Genomic DNA, 20925 nt, shown 5'->3' with positions numbered 1-20925 from the left:
TTCAGAAATTTGATTTCGTGCCTGCTCTGTACTTCTGTCATTTTTCAACAATGTTTCTTTCAAATGTCAAATTCAGGTGATTTATTTGTCAAACGAAGTGTTTATCTTATGATTTCAGTTTATGAAGTAATTATGTTTATAATGCAATTCTTTGAATTAATTTCAACTTATCTATAATTCTAAAAGTACAAAAACGATTAAAAATATATCAGCATTCTAATAACTACAATCAGTTTTCCCGTCATCGTTTTGAAATACTGCTATGCCTAATAGAGGTAACTCATGCTTGAGTTATAATTTTTATTTTTAATGATCATCATCATCTGCTTCTTCCTTATCCTATTTATTTGTGATCGGCGTATTATGTTTTTCTCTTCCATTCATCCCTGTTCGCAGTCATCTCGTTATTTACTTCCTTTCTTACCATATCATCTTTCACACTGTCCATCCATCTCTTTTTCGGCCTTCTTTTGTATTTAATGATCTGAGGACTATTAATAATCATTTAATTCGTTTGAATGTTTAGTTAACTGCCTTTATTGCCTTGGTAGGAATCGTAGTATTCAATTATTTTCTTGATTATTTTGTTTTATAAATAACTTTGTAGTACATACAAAGTACATACATACATATTTATACTAGATGGGTGGTTTACTAATATTGAACAAAATAACTGGTCTATTCAATATTGATAATTGTTAACAGAATTATGTTGACTTCCATAGTAGTACCATGTTTTTTTCGCTTTCTTATACTATAGATACAGACAACTCTACTTTCTCTATTTGTAATGTGACATTTCATTACTCAATTTATTATTGCTTACTAGCTGTTCTAGGACTTTGCACAAACTTTCATCCCCTATTTCACCCCCCTTCCAGATTCATTTTTATGATAAAAGGACTCCACCTTCACATCATAAAAATGAATCTGGAAGAATCTGGTCCATTATCATGGTGCAATCTTTATGTCAAATTTACTTAAGTTCTGCCATTTAGTTGTGTAAAGGTGACAAACCAACAGACAGAGAGCTTTACATTATTAATATTAGTTAGGATAAAATTATCACCTTATATTGTTCTATAATATATAACAAAAAGCTGTCTCTCATCAAATATAAAATGTGATATGGTATCTTGATGAGAATAAAGAAACAACACAGTACCAGAAAATGCAAGATTTAATATATTTTTTATTTTTTAGAAGCAAATCGCTCACAAGGACCTGAAATAAAACAGCCAGTGGTAGTTGCACAGAGTAATGTTGCTGCTAAGAATCCTGGGGCTCCAACTAAGGCTGGTGGTGGAAAGGTAAGACAAATACATTTATTTATATTTAGAAAGAAAGAAAGAAATTGTAATATATTGGCATATCAATATATAGTTCCAATTTGGAAAAAATAGAAGAAAGAAAAAATGTTACTGCTTATATCCACCAGTTTAACGGTGGAATGACAAATTTATCACAACACAATAATGCTTATTAACCATTGCATGCAATTGATTGAAATAATTCGACTACCACACAGCAGATGTCCATATTGATAATGTACAAAACATCAGCTCAATATCTCAGTTGATGTAGTTCATTTCTGAAGCAAAGAAATGTATTAAAATAAATGTATGAAATATTGGCTTTATACTTACTAACAAAACAATTGAATGTTTAGATTGATATACTAGCGTCTCTGAGATAGAGACTGCAGGTGTTAGGAGTTGTCCATGCCCTTCCACAGACTTCTCTGATAGTCTGTGGTTTAATTTTTTTTATTTATTTATACTCTTTATTGCAACAGATACAGAAAATAATTAAAATGATGATACAAAAGGTGGTCTTATTGAGGTCCTCTTCCAGACTACTTTTGGTTAGAGAACTGTTATATATATAATATTTTTAACATTGTATGTTGTTATAAGTAAGGTTACAATTTGGGATGCTGCTAAATTATCTGCATTAGTTATATGGTAATACATTTTGAGATTGTGGTAATGACATGTCTGGGTGGCATTAAAAATTTAAAAATATATTTTCTTCATTGCTACATGAAGAAAATATTTTTATTTCTTTATGTAGGCAAGTCTTTGTTAGGTAAGGCAGTTAATTAACCTCTTATAGTATTTACAAAGCAATCAGTGACCAAAGTGTATGTATTAATGGCTATGTTTAAGTCTAAATTATACTAAAATATATGTATTTCCACTTAGTTACTTTTAGGACTGATATTTTGTATGAGAATAAATTGATAACATCACTGACACAAACTTTCATTATTATCATAATGTATACATCTAGTTTAATATATACATCATTATAAATATATTAGTATAACATATGGTAAGAAAACCTTGGTGTTATACAATATATGTTTAGTTTGATTCGTAATTTATTTCCATTAATATATACATATATGTATATAATATGTATTCATCTATCATATATACATCTAGTCTAATGTATACATGATGACCTGTAGAAGGAAATGTAGAGAGTCTTAGAATTATATATATATATATATATAATATACAATATGGATGACTATGTGCACCATTGCATAAAAAGGGCCTAATAGGTACCTTTTTTTATGGATAATAATGAAATGTTGCACCCATGGGGATGATAAGATAAACATGAGGTCTGATCAGTTAGCCCATCGTGATAAATTCATGAAGAATTTATAACAATGGTTTTCAGGAAACCAAATGGCGGTCAACCTTACATGGTACATTGCTAGCAATAAGATTATCAATCCACATTACTAACAATCCCGTTTCCCCCAATAAGTACCTATTACATTAACGAAATTTAATTGATTTAATAAAAAAACGATGATAACTAATCAGTTCCATATTTATTATATAACTTCTGTACATATTTAGTTAATGGCCTATTTAATATATTACCAACATTCTTAGCTACTACAAAGTCTAAATGATTGAATGGCCATTTTCCTGATGGTTCCACGGACTCTAGGACTCCCATGTTTTTCAGTTCAGCAGCGAGCCTCATTACTTGCTGTAAGCAGAAATATGTAATTTCGTTATAGGTTTATGGGATTCAGTTACCTAGAAATAATAATTGCATTTAATAATGGCTAGTAAGACAAATCCAATATTGTCTACTAAGCTCTACTGTGTCTAAACTGTGTCACCCCACCTTACATTTTCCTATTGTCATTTAGTATATAAGATCAATATTTTTATGTACATATCGTCAGTCCATTATCATCTGTAATGTACATCGTCTCGACCAACAACATCATATTCATTTAGGTACCTGGAACAGTGCTGACCCCGAACTTTTTTTTAATATCTTAGGAAACTTCACATAGCGCCATCTAGTCCCAAGCTAAGCAGGGCTTGTGATATGGGAACAAAACAACTTATACTTTGATATATTATTTTTTTAAATACATACATGATATACTTAGAAAATACCCAGACCAATACAATCATACTAATGAATCCAAATGTTGATGCCATCGGATGTAATGCAGTGTACTAAACCGTTAGATAGCCGCGGCTGTCCGTTTTTATATATGGTTCTATATTATACATGGTGTATATTATACAGGGTATAAAAAGTAGAATATTCAAGAAACTGCACCATTTTTAATAAGAAATTAGAATGAATTACATATTATACTTATAGGTACAATTTGTATGTTGGTTTTAAAAAAATGTTGTAGATTTTTAATTTTACTTTGGATTTTTTTTCAGTTCACGAATATGGTCATTGGTCTTCCTTCCCTTTACAAGGTTTTCTTTTATAGACTTTTTATCGAGCATTTTGCTCTATTGTTTAATTTTGTTATGTTCTCGATGGTGATTGATGATGAATGGTTATGCACCGATTACATTATACTTACTGATTTTTCAGTTAACTGATCACTTTCTCCATAAAATAAAGACACAGGAGTAGCGACATTTGACAAGTTGTAAGATTTAACTGCTCCCCATAAACCGTCCTCCCATGATGTGAACACACCTGAAAAAATACGAAATCGCATAATTGATCTTACCTATCTATATACATAAAAATGAACTACTGTTAGTTAGTCTCGTGAAAACTCGAGAACGGCTGAACCGATTTGGCTAATTTTTGTCTTGAAATATTCGTGGAAGTCTAGGGAAGTTTTAAATGGTGATAAAATATGCCACTGTCGCGTTTGTTAATACTAAAAAAAAAAACAAATACGGCAAGTTGAGTTTATTGTAAAAAACATGTATTCATAGTTATTAAAAATAAAAGAATAGTAGTTTAAAACCAGGGTTGGGTAAGCCCAAAACATACAAGAAACATCGTCCGTTTCAGTTCTAGAAAAAACCCCACTCTCCTCGGTATTCTCGGTCTCCTCGGGTACTCCAGCAATCCTCTTTAGCAAGTCTAACTCTAGTAACTACTATTCTTATTACAATATTAATATGCACTTGAATAACTTCACATTCAAGTGCATATTAATATTGCTTATCTTTATATATATTGTATTAGTATCTGTATTTTGGACATTATATTTTTATGTTTAGTTTTAATTATTTATGACATTTTATTAAATTATTATTTGCACATTTCCACTCACTCAACACTTGCTATACCACGCTCTATTGGATTGACTGGAGTTGACTTGAGTACTTGGGGTCAACTAATTATTATATATATTTTATCGAATTAGCTATTATTTTGCGAAAGTCCATTTCATTACTTAATGGATTTGTATTATTTAACTCCGCTACTATTAGCATGTCTGTGACCACAAACATTCAGTTCGGAAATCTGACCATCGCTACCGGAAGCCTTAAGACCTTCCCCACTAGTGGTCAAACTTCGACAGTTATCGTAGCTGCACCCACATTGCGACGTGTTCCGTCTCTAAACGGCTATGAATAGATTTTGGATATAGTTTGGAAGCCTGTGTTGAATGTTCGGCGAACGTTCGTAGTATGGTTGTTGAACAGTTATCACTAGAGACTGGATTATATGCAACATAAAAAGCTTGTTATATGCATGAATAATGCTTGAAATATCCACGAAAATTGGCAGAATATGCAAACTTGAATGATAAATTTTAGGAATCCCAAAAAAAAATAGAGAATTTTTTTTATTTCAAAATCTGCATAAAATTAGTAAATTATTTTTTGATAGGCGATAATAGATACAGTAACATTATATGATATTAAAATTATTTAAAATTTGAACATGTAACAATTTATATGCGTAATAGGTAGAACGACTTTGTAGTAGGCGAGAACGTCGTACTGTCTCTTTCATTTTATTATCGTAACTGTCAAAACAAAAGACGCGCGCGGCTACTGACTGCGTTCCGAAATGTAGTCAAAAGTCACAATTATTACTCAATAGCGCTTATATTTTGTGACTGTTATTATATTAAATTTGGTCGCATTTCGGAACGCAAGGTGAGTGAAAAATATTGTAAATGTACCGATAATATGCATCATAACTAGATCGTAGGTAAAATATGCTATTACCTCTGACAATGGCTAAAATATGCGAATATGCAAATGCATATAATCCGGTCTATAGTTATCACTAAGGCTTTCAAACTATGTCTAAACTCTACTCATTGCCGTAACAGTTTTTCTTATAGCGATTATGACGATTAGGGCTTAAAGATAAAACTTACGAGAAAATGTTACATTGTTTGGTTTAAAATATAAGTTACTTAAAATATCTGTACGGCTTAATAATATACTGAATATATATTAAAGGTATACCTGTTATAGCAATCTTTCCAAAATGTTCTAATTGTCTCCATGATGCTGGCTGGAACCTCCTAAGAAAGATTGGCATGAGCTCCTGCATGTGACAAAGAAAATTGTTATTGTACCAAGGTATATAATATAACTGTAGCGAGATCACTATACAACTATTCAATGAAAGCAGTTTTAATTTACGTGTATATTTCCCAATAGGACTCAGGGAAATTAAAAGTTACTTTAGAGCTATCAAAAGAATACAATATTTATATAAATGGACATGCTGCCAGCAACATCCTTTACAATATCTTCTTCGTAGATACCTCAGTGTCATGTATTTAGGACGCCAAGAAGCTTGCTTTGTGAGTTGCGTTTCGGATGAAGTCTGGAGGCATAGTCTAATAAAATGGCAACGCATGAGTAGTGCCTTTTAAAGAAGACTATATTAAGATTCTTAAGGGTCGGCAACGCGCACGTGAGACCCCTGGAGTAACAAACGTCCATAGGCTTTTTCATCTAGCAATAATCTCACTTCGTATTAATTTGTATTGTATTGTATTATACGATATTGCCTCTGCGCAAAGTTAGGCGTCCATTGACTACGGTAACAATTTACCAACACAAGGGCAGTATGCTTGGTTAGTATATAAAAAGTACATCACAAATGTTATGTGCGTCTGTTCTTGTATATAGTCGACGATTACTACTTTCAATCAGGCGTGCCGTCAGCTTATTTGTCATTCCAATTACATAGAAGGAGCATTCCCTACCAATTCCTTTTATAGCCAGCACGGCGAAATACTAGTGAATGTATATTTATATCTTACCACATCAATTTGTTCATAATCTTCTCCAACTATTCCGGCTATGACCCTCATGCATATATCGTTCTCTAATTCTTTAATTCTACAGAAGCTATTCATAAAGAAGTCCAATGCGTTTGCATCGACTGTTGCCGAAAGAACACCTCTAGCACGCATCGTAGCCTGAAAAAATCACATACTTTTATAACAAATTTCTGAACCACAGTATCCACATTATATTTTTAGTTGTAAAATCTATTTTCCAAAGTAATTTTTTTTGTGATTGCACTTTCATGTGTTCAATCGTTATTCTGTTCTTCCTGGTTACCCTATTGTCCTAGTTAGTATTACCATTTTTTTATTTTATTTAAAGTAATATCTGTCGCGTTAACCGCGTCAACTAAATTGTGGAATTGACTACTTTCTCGAGAGACTAAAGCGTGAGGTTTTCAAGAAGGGTACATTAAAGTTTCTTAAGGGTTGGCAACGCGCACTTGACACTACTGGTGTTTCAGGCGTCTATATATTACAGTAACCGTTTACCGTCAGATGGGCCGTATGCTTCTTTTCACCATCGTAGTATTAAAAAAATATATATATAGTCCTCTGGAACGGCAACTCATGAGGTGTCTCGCGTGTGGTTCTCCACGGTGTCAATAACCAACGGCTACCATTTAGCATGAGATGGACCGCAAGCTAACTTCAGCTTGCGTACCGAACTAGCCCATAATATTTTCGTCAATACATACCGGTAGATTGACCGTTTTCAACAGCATGTTGGATAGAAATTTAGCATTATCCAAATAGACCGCAGGCGCTAATGCTATAAACGCAACCAGTTTTTCATTATACTCCGGTCTCTGGGACATCATGGTGAAGAATGTAGTGGTACCCATCGAGTAACCGATGTACAGGATCTTCTTCAGACCTGTTACTTCCAGGACTTTGTCGATCATAGCTGGCGCATCGAACTTTCCATGTTCCTCGAAACTGAAAAACAATATTAATAATAATAATATTTGAGTTTTAGTACAGGGATTGTTGTTTAAACATTTTCTCTGTATTTATCAATGTAAAAGTGTACAAATAAATAAAAAATATAACCATAGTCAATTCACACAGCGTCATCTAGTCTCAAGCTAAGCAGAGCTTGCGAAGCTAACTAGACCAAACCAATCCACCCAAAGGTAGTCTGGAAGAGATTGCTTAGCTATTAAGATTGCAGCTGTGGTAAGACTCCCTTCTGTATAAGTTAATGTGTATTTGCTTTTATTATTTTCTGCATTTGGTGCAATAAATAAATAAGTTCACGTACCTATAAGCCCAAAATTCTGTATTATTCCTGTGCAATGTCTGATGCGCTGTGTGCATGTTACCGCGTAGATTCCCCAGCCACACGTCGTAGCCCGCGTCCGCCAGGATGTATGCTGGAAAAAAGATTTGCCTTTTCTTTACTAAAATTACTTGAATGGTAATGATACTGTGATTGTGACGGCAGCGGTGGTATAAAATACTGCTGCTGATAGTCGTCGAGTCGGAATTTTGTATTCAAGGATATGATTGATTGTGTTGGTTTGGATGTTTTCTATGTACAATATATGTATTTAAAAAATATAGATCTATCTGTTGTCTAATACCCATAACGCAAGGGTAGCTTAGTTTTAGATTGCATTTGTTTTTTGGACACCAGTGGAACCCCGCTAGCCGTTAGCCGAGGCGGGTGCACAATTCCAATCCATAAAAATCCTTACACACATTACTTTTTGTAATATCTTCTTTCTTCTTATATATAAAATTCTCGTGTCACAATATTAGTTACCATACTACCTCCAAACGGCTTGATCGATTTTTATGAAATTTTATATGCATATTCAGTAGGTCTGCGAATCAGCTACTATCTATTCAGTAGGTCTGAGAATCGGCTACTATCTATTTTATATTTTCATACTGTTATATATGTATAGATTGATATATAGTACAACGGTGGCACCGCTACACGTCACGGCCTCACGGCCACTTGTATTTAATAAACAGTGTGCTTATAGCAGTCCTTGATTTCACTTGCCTCTCGTATACACAACACATACCTCTAAGTGATAATCCACCCCTAAATATGTTTTTTTAGTTTTTCGACATAATATTTTATTTTCATTTTGTTATTATTTAGGATTGAAAAATACATACAACCCTAAATTTTCACCCTTTTGGCATCAACCCCTATTTTTTAATAGCGATTTTAATTTATATGGCAAAACAACGTTTGCCGGGACAGCTAGTATTATTATTAAAATAGTATTTACCGAGACTTCTCTCTGGTCCCATTATGACAAAGTCTAAACTGCTGCCCAATAATCCGTGTATTATTAGAATAGCCTTCTTGCCCTTTGCATTCGGAGCGTCAGATCGTCTTGTGGCACGTCTCCCGGCTGGGATCCTATGCATCTGCAGGATGTAGCCATCAGAGGTCTTAGCTCTGTGCTTCTCATTAGGATAACCAGCAGATGTTATTAACTGAGGCTGAAAGATATAAAGTCAAAAACCGTTTATAAGTTATTGATAATTTATGACTGCAATATTTATTAAATATTCAAGTGTGACGGAGTAGTGCATTTTTACGTGGCGTAATTGGTAACAGAAAAGAGAATATCTGTTCTCTTATTTTATATAAATGTAGCTCATCTGTACCTACCCCACTACGTGGGTAGTAGTTATGTTTTAAATGTCTAGTTATGTTTTACATATGTAGTATAAAACCGCTTCGGGTTAAAACCGCTACTGTTAATTATTTCCTTTTGACAAAAATACAATAGCATATTTATTTAATCGATTTAGGTGTTATTTGGCGGAAGTCTATTAAACTATTGATGGATATATGTTATTTTGTTTAATTCAATTCAAGTAGTGAATAGCATATTTAATTAAAAATTTAAAAATATATCTTGATGGATATATATTTGTTTAATTCAATTCAAGTAGTGAATAGCATATTTAATTAAAAATCTTAAAAATGTATCCCTATTTTTGTGATCAAGTACAAGCTTATTTGAAAAGAAAAAGAGCTGTTTTTCTTGTCAGTTCTTCTTAGCTGGAAAGAACTTCGAACTGCCAGTAGAGTATATATCATAAGAGTCTGTAATAGACCTACAGGAATAAAGATATTTTGTTTGTTTTGCTTTTAAATAGCGCTACCTTATATACAGCGATGAGCTTGTACTACGGGCATTAGACAACTGATAAACATACTTAAATATACATTAAGGTTTTGAAACTTTGTTTTGACTATTTTTTATTAAATTACTGTCGACATCCAAACTTTCCGCTATTTAGTTGATTTAATTGAAATACTATATACTATGGAGGATATTAAATAAATACGTCAGCGGATGATCGACGTATAATAATATTTTAATGATCGATATATTCATCATCGTAATCATCCGTACCACTGATTGCTTTGTAACAACTATATCAACGCCTCTATGACTATATTTATACATGTTGCAACTAATTAACAGATCTATACTTCCCATTGACTTTTGAACTCTTTTACTTTAAAGCTGACACATGAAACTCGGCTATTTGTGGTAATTAATTATTAGTTACCGCTAAACATTCATTCTTAGACAATATTATCTGATTGCATTAAGAATCTGTTTAAATTTATTAATGTATTACTTTCTCGGAAATTGTAAACACATTAGCTATTACGTGAATCTCGAGCTATAATATTATTAATATAATATATTGTAAATAAATGTCAGAGAGGTTAAAGAGGAATCGTTCTATCGTGGTATGGGCATGTAATGCGTAGGAATGAAGATCATATCCTAAGGACGGTGTTACATATGAATGTGGATGGTTATAAGGGTAGAAGAAGACCGAAAAAGAGATGGACTGTGTGAAAGATGATATGGTGAGAAAGGGAGTAAATAACGGAATGACTGCGAACAGAGATGAATGGAAGAGAAAAACATATTACGCCGACCCCAAATAAATGGGATAAGGAAGAAGCAGATGATGATTTTAAATAAATAAACAATGTCTTCAAATTTGGCACGACCTTCTATTGAAATTTACATGAATGTATGGATATCAAGTTGATTGATTGAAATTATACTCACTAAACTATTTACTTCCTTACACCCAATTATAATACACTGTTGAATAATTATTCAAGGCTAAGACAGAATGGCCATAAAAACGTAAACAATGGAAGTGTACCATTCTGCGCACGTTTATCCTGATTATGTTACTGAGATGCGCACGCGCAGGGCCCAGTGCGAATTCCGATTTTAATTCATGGCTGGTTTTATTTGTATCGCTATTATTAGAGTTTTCGCTTCCTTTTATCACGTCATGAACTGACCCGGTAGTAGAATTAAGTAATCGCATATTTGATTTGATAGTATCATTATTACATAGTATAAAACAAAGTCGCTGTCCCTGTCTGTCCCTATGTATGCTTAAATCTTTAAAACTACGCAACGGATTTCGAAGCGGTTTCTTTTAATAGATAGAGTGATTCAAGAGGTAGGTTTTTATATATAATACATATACAACCGTGCGTAGCCGCGGCGAGTAGCTAGCACTATATAAAATTTATAATATATTACTTACTATTTATAAAGTGCTATTTATAGTAATACATATATGACCAATATTATAAACGTGAAAGTTTGTAAGTATGGGTCTGTCTTTCTGGGAATATCTGTTACTCTTTCACGCAAAAATTATGGATTTCAATGATGATTGAATTTTGTTATATGACATCCAAATTGTTGTATATTTTTAAATATATACGTTACTTCTTGTGTTATAAATATATGTATGCAAATCGTGTATGCATATACGACTTATAGAGAAAAAGGTAAAAGAGTAAGGAATCCTTCATTAACACTGCATGATATCAGATCGACGTCTTAACAGCTGGTGTTATGGATATACCTAAGGCAAGTTATAGAGGGAAGGGGATTGTTAGTAATGTGGACCATGACCCCATTACTAGCAATGTACCATGTCAGGTTGACCTCCACGCGGTTCCCCTGGAATCCATCGTGATAAATTTTTGGTAAATATGTCACGATGGGATAACTGACCTGACCTCATGTTCATCTTATCATCCTCCACTGGTGCCCCGCCAGCGTAAACTGTTAACGCAGGCGGGTGCACCATATCATTATCATCCATAAAAAAAGGCAATTGATAGAAATACCTAAATTTATATTTTTTGTAAATACATCTAACTAGTATTATAGTCGCGATTGTTTGTATGTATGTATGGAGTCTGTAGGGATGGATGGATGGATGTTTGTTACTCTTTCACGTAAAAACTCTGAATGGATCTTAAGGAAACTTTACAATAATATAGTGTATACATCAGAATAATACATAGGCTATAAATTTCATGCGGAAAGTGGATACTACTAGTAGATAAATTTGTTCACGGCTTCATTCGAAGATGTGGTAGGCATTGTTGACTACTATATGTGTAACTAGCTGTACCCGCGACTTCGTCCGCGTGGAATATAATAAAAAAATTAATTGGAGATTTTTTCTAAAATAAAAGCCTAAGTTACTCCTTATTAAGCTACATGTCAATAAAAGTCCCGTCAAAATCGGTCCAGCTATTTCAGAGATTAGCCGGAACAAATAAACAGACAGACAAACATTGTAAAAAATGATTTTTTAGTGTATGTATCGTATTTATATTTATATGCATGTATGCATTCAATATTACAAACAGACACTCGTATACAGGCTCGTTACAAGAGTTGACCTAACGCCATCTCGCGGATGAACTATGAATTCAGACCAAGTTTTGGTAAGTTCAACTTTATCTGTCAAATATTAAAAATAATATTCAATATTTCTGAACGATTAGAATATGGAATTAGAAAGTGGCTTTCTAAATAATCGTTCAGAATCATACTTGACATTGTTGCCCTAAAACATTAGTAATATGTTGCTAAAAATTTGCCAACGTTTTCTTGTCTTGCTTGTAAGTGTAGCGGTTAAACCAACTGCCTTACTTTATAGCGGTCACGGGTTCGATCTCCGCGTTTAGGTCACAAGTTAGTTCTCCGTATTTGTTTTTATAAGCATGTTTGTTAGTATGTCTTTGTATTCATTATATTTTAATGTCTAATGTATCAGATGTTATGCATACATAGCACAAACTCAGCTTAAATTATTGAGTTAATATGTACTCGTATATAATTATCATGATTGGTGGCAAACAAGCATAAGGCCAATCTGATGGTAAACGTAGTCTATGTAGGCCTCAAACACCAGGGGTGTCACGTGCACGTTACGACCCGATTTTTCCTATCTACGTTACTCGATATGGTATTTATAATAAGGGTCATTAAATAAATAAGGTATAGATATTTTACATACTGATTATAAATATCTCTTAGCTAAACCCTATCCATAACGGGCCTGAATGCATTTCCAATTACGCCATGGAAAGGGTATTGTTGTGTCAAGAGCAGTGTATTTTTTTATTGTCTTGGTTTGGTCCTACAAATGAACTTAATATTGCTAAAAAAACTTGTTTAAAAAAATCAGAAAAGCGTGTTTAGCGGCTAAGATGGGGCCGCTATTATTTATGATTATATGTTCATGTAGAAGCAGCATCAGGAAAGAGAGAGGTGAAGAGAAACCAGTCGTGACTATTTACATATTTATAATATAGAAGTATTTACAATTAGTATATGTACAAGAAGGCGATTCGGTCTCGAATGACAAGCTTGTTATTCTTCTTGCTCCATCGTAAGTAGATTCGCCACACGTGTAACGTAGGCAACGGTGTTTATCTTCTATTATTTTTATTCAATTAAATTTTGGTAACATTACCGCACGATGATAGTAGATTCGCCACACGTGTAACATAGATATTCATTGCCTTATCTTATGGACAAAATTTTATCGAAATTAATTCTTTAACTAGTTCTACTGTAGTAAAAAATTTCCATTAGTAACACGTTTAGTATGAACAGAGACCTGGAGATGCAGCCTTAAGTATAAAATTATAATGCCTTCGCTCATAGGCATACTATTGTAATAATTATATCATTGTGTGCGCCCGTCGTCTCGTGACAGTCACGATTGTGTCCATGTGATTAGAAATGATGATGACAATGATACGCTGCAATTACTTATCGCAGATAAATTAATCACTATAACTTCAACGCATTTTCATTTAATATACGATCTGAGATTATTGATTGACGTGGTATGGGCTTCTTAGGCGGAGGAACGAGGATCATGTCTTAAAGTATAGAATATGAACGTAGATGGCTGGAAAGAGAGAGGACGACTGAAAATAAGATGGATGGATTGTGTGAAAGATGATAGTATTAAAGAAAGGAGAGTATGCTCAGATATGATGGCCAATAGGGAGAAGAAGGTGATATACTGTGCCGACAAGTAATAGAATTAAGGCAAGGCAATGATCATGATCATCTGTGTTTATTATCTAACATTAAATTTGAACTACGGGGTATTTGGTCCCAAATATATACAACAATTTAGATGTGATGCAACAAACTTCTAATTTACTTGAGCAGTACTGAGAACAAATTTAAAAAAAAAACACTGTTTAGCTTTTTTTACATGTAATTAAACATTCATTTCATTTAATTGAATTTCATTACGCATGATAATGAAATAGCGCATCTGCCTGTGCTAACGGTTAGCGCTGGCGGGGCACCAGCGGAAGTTGAAAAGATCAACATGAGGTCACGTTAGTCAGCCCATCGTGCAAGAATTTATCACGATGGTTACCATGGGGAACCGAGTGGAGGTCGACAAGGACATGGTGCACTGCTAGCAGTAGCTCAGTCTACATTACTAACGGATTGTTAGACCTTTCACCCCAAGCTGATATAATAAAAAACGAATAGGTACTTACTAAATTATTGTTAAGTATGTGATTTATATGTATAGATGTAGATAAGTGAGTCTAAGTGGGTGGAAGGGGTTGTTAGTAATGTGGACTGTTGACCCCATTGCTAGCAATGTACCATGTCAGGTTGACCTCCACGCGGTTCCCCCTGGAAATCATCGTGATAAATTCCAGTTTAATTTACCACGATGGGCTAACTGACCTGACCTCATTCTCATCTTATAATCTTCTACTGATGCCCCGCCAGCGTAAACCGTTAGCGCAGGCGGGTGCACCATTTCATTATCATATACAAAAAAAAAAGAGTTTAAGTATTAATAAATATGAACTATATTTTGCGAACAAACTATTCTACAGTTTGGCGAGTTATATAATAATAATAATTGTAACCTATTTTTGATAAATAAAAAAAAACATTTTTCGCTCACTATCGCCTCCAATTTTGTTAGATCCGTCATACCAGGCACAAATCCGCGGAAGATTATCTCACGTACCCGCACTCATTACACTTATACACTTGTCGAAATGACGAGAAAATTATGGTCATTTCTATTATTTAGTAATGTGGCAATTATTATTATTAATTTCTCGCTTCACTGGAGTATGTCGTTATTATTTATATAGTAAATAATTACTTAAATATATAATAATAATAAGATTTCTTTATTGGAACTGAAAAATAATATTTCACAGAGTAGGATAGTGTAGCGGTAACTGCCACATCTTAATAATGTTATGAACGCGAATGTTTGTGAATATGGATGGGTGTTTGTTACTCTTTCACGCAAAAACTACTGTATTTTTATAAAACTTTACATTAATATATCTTATACATCAGAATACCACATAGGCTATAAATTTCAATTTGAGGGTGAAACCGCGGGCACTGCTAGTCTATAAATATAAATAAAATTGGAGTGTCTGTTTGTAATATTGAAGTAACCGTTTTTTACTACATGCATATGAATATAAATACGGTACATACACCAAAATAACATTTTTTACAATTTTTGTCTGTCTGTCTGTTTGTCCCGGCTAATCGCTGAAATGGCTGGACCGATTTTAACGGGACTTTTTTTGGCAGGTAGCTGATATAATAAGGAGTAACTTAGGCTACTTTTATTTTAGAATAATAAAGTTAAATTCCACGCGGACGAAGTCGCGTGCACAGCTAGTTAGTAATAATATTCCACGTCAAGTACCAAATTGTAACTACGTGTCCTCGCGATGCTTGAGATGAGAGTGGTGAAACAGAAAGTTTATATAAATTCAGTTCAAACTTAAGCGCTGCACAGATTACCTGGTAACATTAGACTGAGGAGAGTCTGTGTAGTAAGGTTCACTGATTCCGTTTATAATACAAGGAAGTGAGTTGATTTGGTTATAAATTCAATTCCCGTCAAGGTAGGGGCCGAAGACCCTTCAGGTCCTAAAAATTTTAATCTATAATATTTTAATGGAGTAATTATAAAAACTACCATTTTAGTGACTGTTAGAAATATAAAGTCAAATTCCGCGGACGAAGTCGGGCACAACTAGTTTAATATTTAGTCCACTTTATTTGAGGAACGCAACTTATTTTTCCTTCTTAATTAAGACTAGCTGTACCCGCGGCTTCGTCCGCATGGAATTTAACTTATTTTACTATTATAAAAGATTTTTTGCTAAAATAAATGTAGCCTAAATTACTCCTTATTACATCAGCTACCTGCCAATAAAAGTCCCTTCAAAATCGGTCCACCCATTTCAGAGATTAGCCGGAACAAACAGACAGACAAAAATTTTAAAAACTGTTACTTTGATCTATGTACCGTATTTACATGCATGTAGTAAAAAACGATTATTTCAATGTTACAAACAGACACTCCAATTTTATTTGTATGTATAGACTACTCCAGTGCTTAAAAAGAGCTGTATTGTCTACTTTTTTTTTTCTTTTTTTTGGCAAAAGGCTAGTGTTGTCTATGATGCCAGTGTTGTCTACTTATATACTTGGTGAAGACGTCTACACCACACATCTTTGTTATTACCGCGTTTATAAATTTAAATATCGAACACGCCAGCGATATCAATTTCAATACCAATCAAAAACGTAGTGATTACTTGCTAACTGTTCTAAATATAAATTAATGAAACCAATTTTAAAATCCTTGTTTTTCTGTGAGTACAAAATGAATTGTAGCAACTCACCACACTCATATATGCCTCCTTTTTCATCTGTGTCTCACTGTAGATAAAGCATGAGCACAACACAAAAACTGTTGGGATTATAAAGGCCATGCTTCATTCGCAAACAGCGACGTTCTGCTCCCTGACCGTGTGCAGATCGATGCGCGTTCGAAATACTCATCTCGCGAGTCCTGCGTGTGGTTTTATTTTATGCCAGTAATATTTGTCATATAACGTTAATGTACAGTCGGCTTCATAAATATATTATACTGCAATTAATAATAGACTAATATTATGCGATAATATGTCTGACTGTTTGTTACCTTTTCACGGTTATACAGCTGATTTAATTGAACTTTTATTTTGATATTAAATTAGATTATATAGATTATATCATGTCTCATAATCATATTCATGTTATCATCTATCAATTATCTCAAAAAAGGAGACAAAGTCGCGGATTAATTGTAGTTAAAGATAAATACAGATTATAAATGTTTTCAAATCAAAAGTAATTTCAAACACAAAAAAAATCTAAGTGATATATATGATGTAATTTCAGTCAGTATGATCATATACAAGGTTAATCTTCAATAATAGTTAATAATAGTTCGGTTTCATGAAGATTCTACCTGCATTTAATTTGTACTGTTTACGTTGTAACCATGTATATGATGCTGACTGTACTTTATGTGACGCATATCGTTTAGATATCGTGAATTAATTCTTACATTACAAATATATAACTATTTCTATGCATATATGTCTATCTCTTATAAACAACAAAAAAGTGGACAGACAAACAGACATTTATAGTTTTTTTACGTAACTGAATAGTAAACAAGCTTACGGCTCACCTGATGGTAAACAATAACCGTCTAGTATATACATGAACAACACCACAGATCACTTTAAATAAATTACCCTGGCCAATTAATACAACGCCATCTAGTCTCACGGTAAGCAGAGCTTGTATTATGGATACTAGACAACTGATATAAATACTTACATTAGGTTTTTTAAATACATACATGATATATATATATAAAACACCTAGATCAATACGAAGAATCATACTCATGAATAAAAATGTTGCACCATGCGAGGAATCGAACCTGCGATCATCGGAAGTAAAGCGGTATGCTAAACCGCTAGACCACCGAAGCAGTCAACATCGTCACACATTATCATGTGACATTCTAAATAAATATTATATATATAAATCTAAAATAAAAATATATATATATAATAAAATAAAAAATATGTAAAATATATCTAAATCTAAAATTGGAATGGTTAATGTTATGTCTCATTTTCAGTAATTTCACTGCCTTTTCTCGAGATAGAACTGAAATAAGTATTATTTCAGTTCTATCTCGAGAAAAGGCAAGGGGGCACGCTGAGGAAACCCGTGCTGGACAAAAAGGCCCTACTCCATGAGGACATAATTGTGTAGCAAAATGCTACACGGGTGGGACTATGTTGGAAACTATTTTTATACCTTTTTTATTATCTATGTTTTTTTATTATATTTTTTCTATATGACATAAGTCAATTTAATACAAAAATATTCTATCAACTACAACGGTGCCGTTTTACTTTTTGCTCGTGATCTTGATCTCCATCCTTCACATTTGGTCTTCGAGCCGACCTTCACAGTTTAGTCCTCTATCGCCGAAGTATTTACGAGGACAATCATGCAAACGGGATTGAAGACACAAAAATATACGCAAGCGAAGGATACTAGCGAAGTATGTTCGGAGTCTGATATGCTCGTCGCGGGTGGGTTCGGTCGGTCACCAGAAATTGACCACGTTTTAGCCGAACCCACGTTGATGCTCGCGACAAGCCACCCTGAACTTATTACGCCTATTCAGAGTCCTACGTTAAGCACCGAACGCAAGAAATATGGCTCCAGTTCTAAAGTGCATTTGTCGGGGTCGCTACAGTCATCGTCCACAGTTAGGGCACGTAGGTTGACTGCAGAGGCACAGTTAGCTCGACGGTGCATGGAACGGGAACGTGAGCAGTTTGAACGTGAGCAAGAGTTCGCCATGCAGCTGGCCCAGAAAAGGTTTGAACATGAACGTATCATTCAACAGGCTAAACAAGTAGAAGAACTTGAGATGGAAGCAAACCTAGCGGCTCAGGAATCAGAGCGCCGCTCCACTCGTTTGGTTAGTCCATCACATTCTCGTACTGCGTCCTGGATAAACGACGCACATAATACTTTTACCTGTCCACATATAGACATCAATGAGCCCGTACTGAATCCTAAACAAAAAGATAATGCTCATTTTTTACCAAGTTCAATTCCGGAGCCTAATTATGTCGATCGGAATTATGTGAGTAATTCATTTCATCATATTTCGGAACCTATCAACCGTAATATTCAGACTATATTTTCTTGTGATAATGCTAAAAAACATGAATATTTGCAATACGTTGACAACGAACCATTTTTGACATGTCAAATTACATCAAAATCGACTAATAATAATTTATTTCGGTCAACGTCAAATAATGTTCGTTTCTCTAGGCAACCTACATTGAACGATAACAAAGAGTTTTCAAATACGTTGCCTAAGAACTTAGAAAATAAAATGGATGTTTCAAAGACGGTCACATAGAATGTCACATTTTCGTTTATTCTTGTGCATGAAGACCTATGAAACATCTCTAGAAATCGTCGAAAATTCTTCAGCTGATTGCAGAATAAAAAATTTACGACGCTTTGTATTAGACAGAAGCATACCAAAATTGAGACAGTTCGATAGTGAAAGCCTGAAGTTAGCCGTGTTCCATTACCAGTTCGTGAGAGATTTCGCTGATGCTATGCACTATGACTGGAAATTTGTACCACCCGATTTACCGTTAAACATATGCCCTCATAGATACATAGAATGACATTGTTTACCCGGGCAACGATGAACTTGTGCGAGTAGCTGATGTGGCCTCAAAAGGGGCACGCTGAGGAAACCCGTGCTGGGAAAAAGGCCCTACTCCATGAGGACATAATTGTGTAGCAAAATGCTACACGGGTGGGACTATGTTGCAAACTATTTTTATACCTTTTTTATTATTTATGTTTTTTTATAATATTATATTGTTTTTATATGACATAAGTCAATTTAATACAAAAATATTCTATCAACTACAACGGTGCCGTTTTACTTTTTGCTCGTGATCTTGATCTCCATCCTTCACAATACTTATACATCTGCTTGGAGGCTGAAATAGGCGGGACTAAGGTACCCTCAGACGACTACTTAATAATCTATCTAGGTAAACATAGATGATGTTGTTAGTATAGAATTTAATCAAAGTCTATTGTTTTAGTTCTTCAACTTGTCTATTATCCTGACAAATTGAATGACATGGGGACACAATTTAGCTTAACCTGCGAGATCACTGGCAGGAAATGCCAGGATTGATACATTCAAAAGCCCTAATATCGGGCTACTCGAACAAATACTCCAATAGACTATTGCTATTGAGTAAAAACAACATATGCATGATGACTGGGGCCCTCACAGGACACTGCAAATTAAACAAGCATATGGCTTACCTAGGCCTATGCACAACAAAAATCTGCAGATTCTGCCAAACTGAAGAGGAAACGCCAGTACACATCCTATGTGATTGTAGCCCAGTCATGCATAAACGAAATATCTCCTTTGGAAAGTTTATACTCTTTCCCGAGGAGATAAAAACCATCGCTCCTAAGAATATCCTTCAATTCTTGTCCCTGACGGGTCTAGGTAGCGAACTTTGAAAAAGGGCGAGCACAATAGATCTATGTAGGTCGCAGTGCTACAGGTGATATCTGACAATAGCCCAAACAACCTAATAAAAAAATAAAAAAAACCTGCGAGTTTGTGTTTGTTGTGTGTAGGGACAATAATAGTCCTTCAATTTAGTTGTTAGTATAGAAATTGTATCAAGGTCTATTGCTTTAGTTCTTCAACTTGTCTATGGTCCTGGTAAGGTAAATAACATGTGAGATTAAACTAGCTTAGCCCACGAGTTCGTGCCCGTTATATTCGGAACAAGAACAGTTTGTAACTTTTTGTTTTATAAAACTATTGAAAACATACTATTACCACGATACATTAGTGTAAAATTAACCGAAATCGGTTTAGCCGTTTCAAAAATTGACGCACAGACTCAAACAAACAGTAAAAATCTAACAGTCGTTGTTTTAGGTATTGTTAAGTTGATAAAATCTAGGTCTCTATAGGCTACGCTAACCGTTTAATATCAGATGGGCCGTACACCCGTCGGCGCTAATGGTTTACCCTGGGAGGCGCCAGAAGAGGATGATAGAATGAACATG

The 20925-nt window shown here is 34.1% G+C and overlaps 2 protein-coding genes across 2 annotated transcripts in view; one reads left to right on the top strand and one right to left on the bottom strand.

Annotated features, from left to right (window-relative positions):
• Positions 1–96: 96 nt before the first annotated feature.
• The window catches only part of LOC131853999 (protein cramped), a 44247-nt gene continuing 23418 nt past the window's right edge, over positions 97–20925 (top strand). The window contains exons 1-2 of the mRNA XM_059205119.1: positions 97–275; positions 1204–1310. Coding sequence (XP_059061102.1) covers positions 263–275; positions 1204–1310 — 120 coding nt within the window. The 5' untranslated portion in view covers positions 97–262. The remainder of the gene's footprint in view (positions 276–1203; positions 1311–20925) is intronic.
• LOC131854000 (lipase 1-like) lies at positions 2833–16721 on the bottom strand. Its single transcript, XM_059205120.1, has 8 exons — positions 16611–16721; positions 8815–9031; positions 7830–7941; positions 7264–7504; positions 6539–6697; positions 5730–5811; positions 3866–3984; positions 2833–3012 (listed from the first exon to the last, which is right to left on the bottom strand). Exons 1-8 carry the CDS (start codon positions 16698–16700, stop codon positions 2833–2835), a joined length of 1200 nt encoding a protein of 399 aa, XP_059061103.1. The 5' UTR covers positions 16701–16721.

The sequence above is a fragment of the Achroia grisella genome, unplaced genomic scaffold (assembly GCF_030625045.1).
Source record: "Achroia grisella isolate CSIRO2021 unplaced genomic scaffold, CSIRO_AGI_Agris_v1 utg918, whole genome shotgun sequence".
Lineage (NCBI taxonomy): Eukaryota > Metazoa > Arthropoda > Insecta > Lepidoptera > Pyralidae > Achroia > Achroia grisella.
Note: the sequence above shows the minus strand (reverse complement) of the source record. Positions and strands in the feature narration are given on the sequence as shown.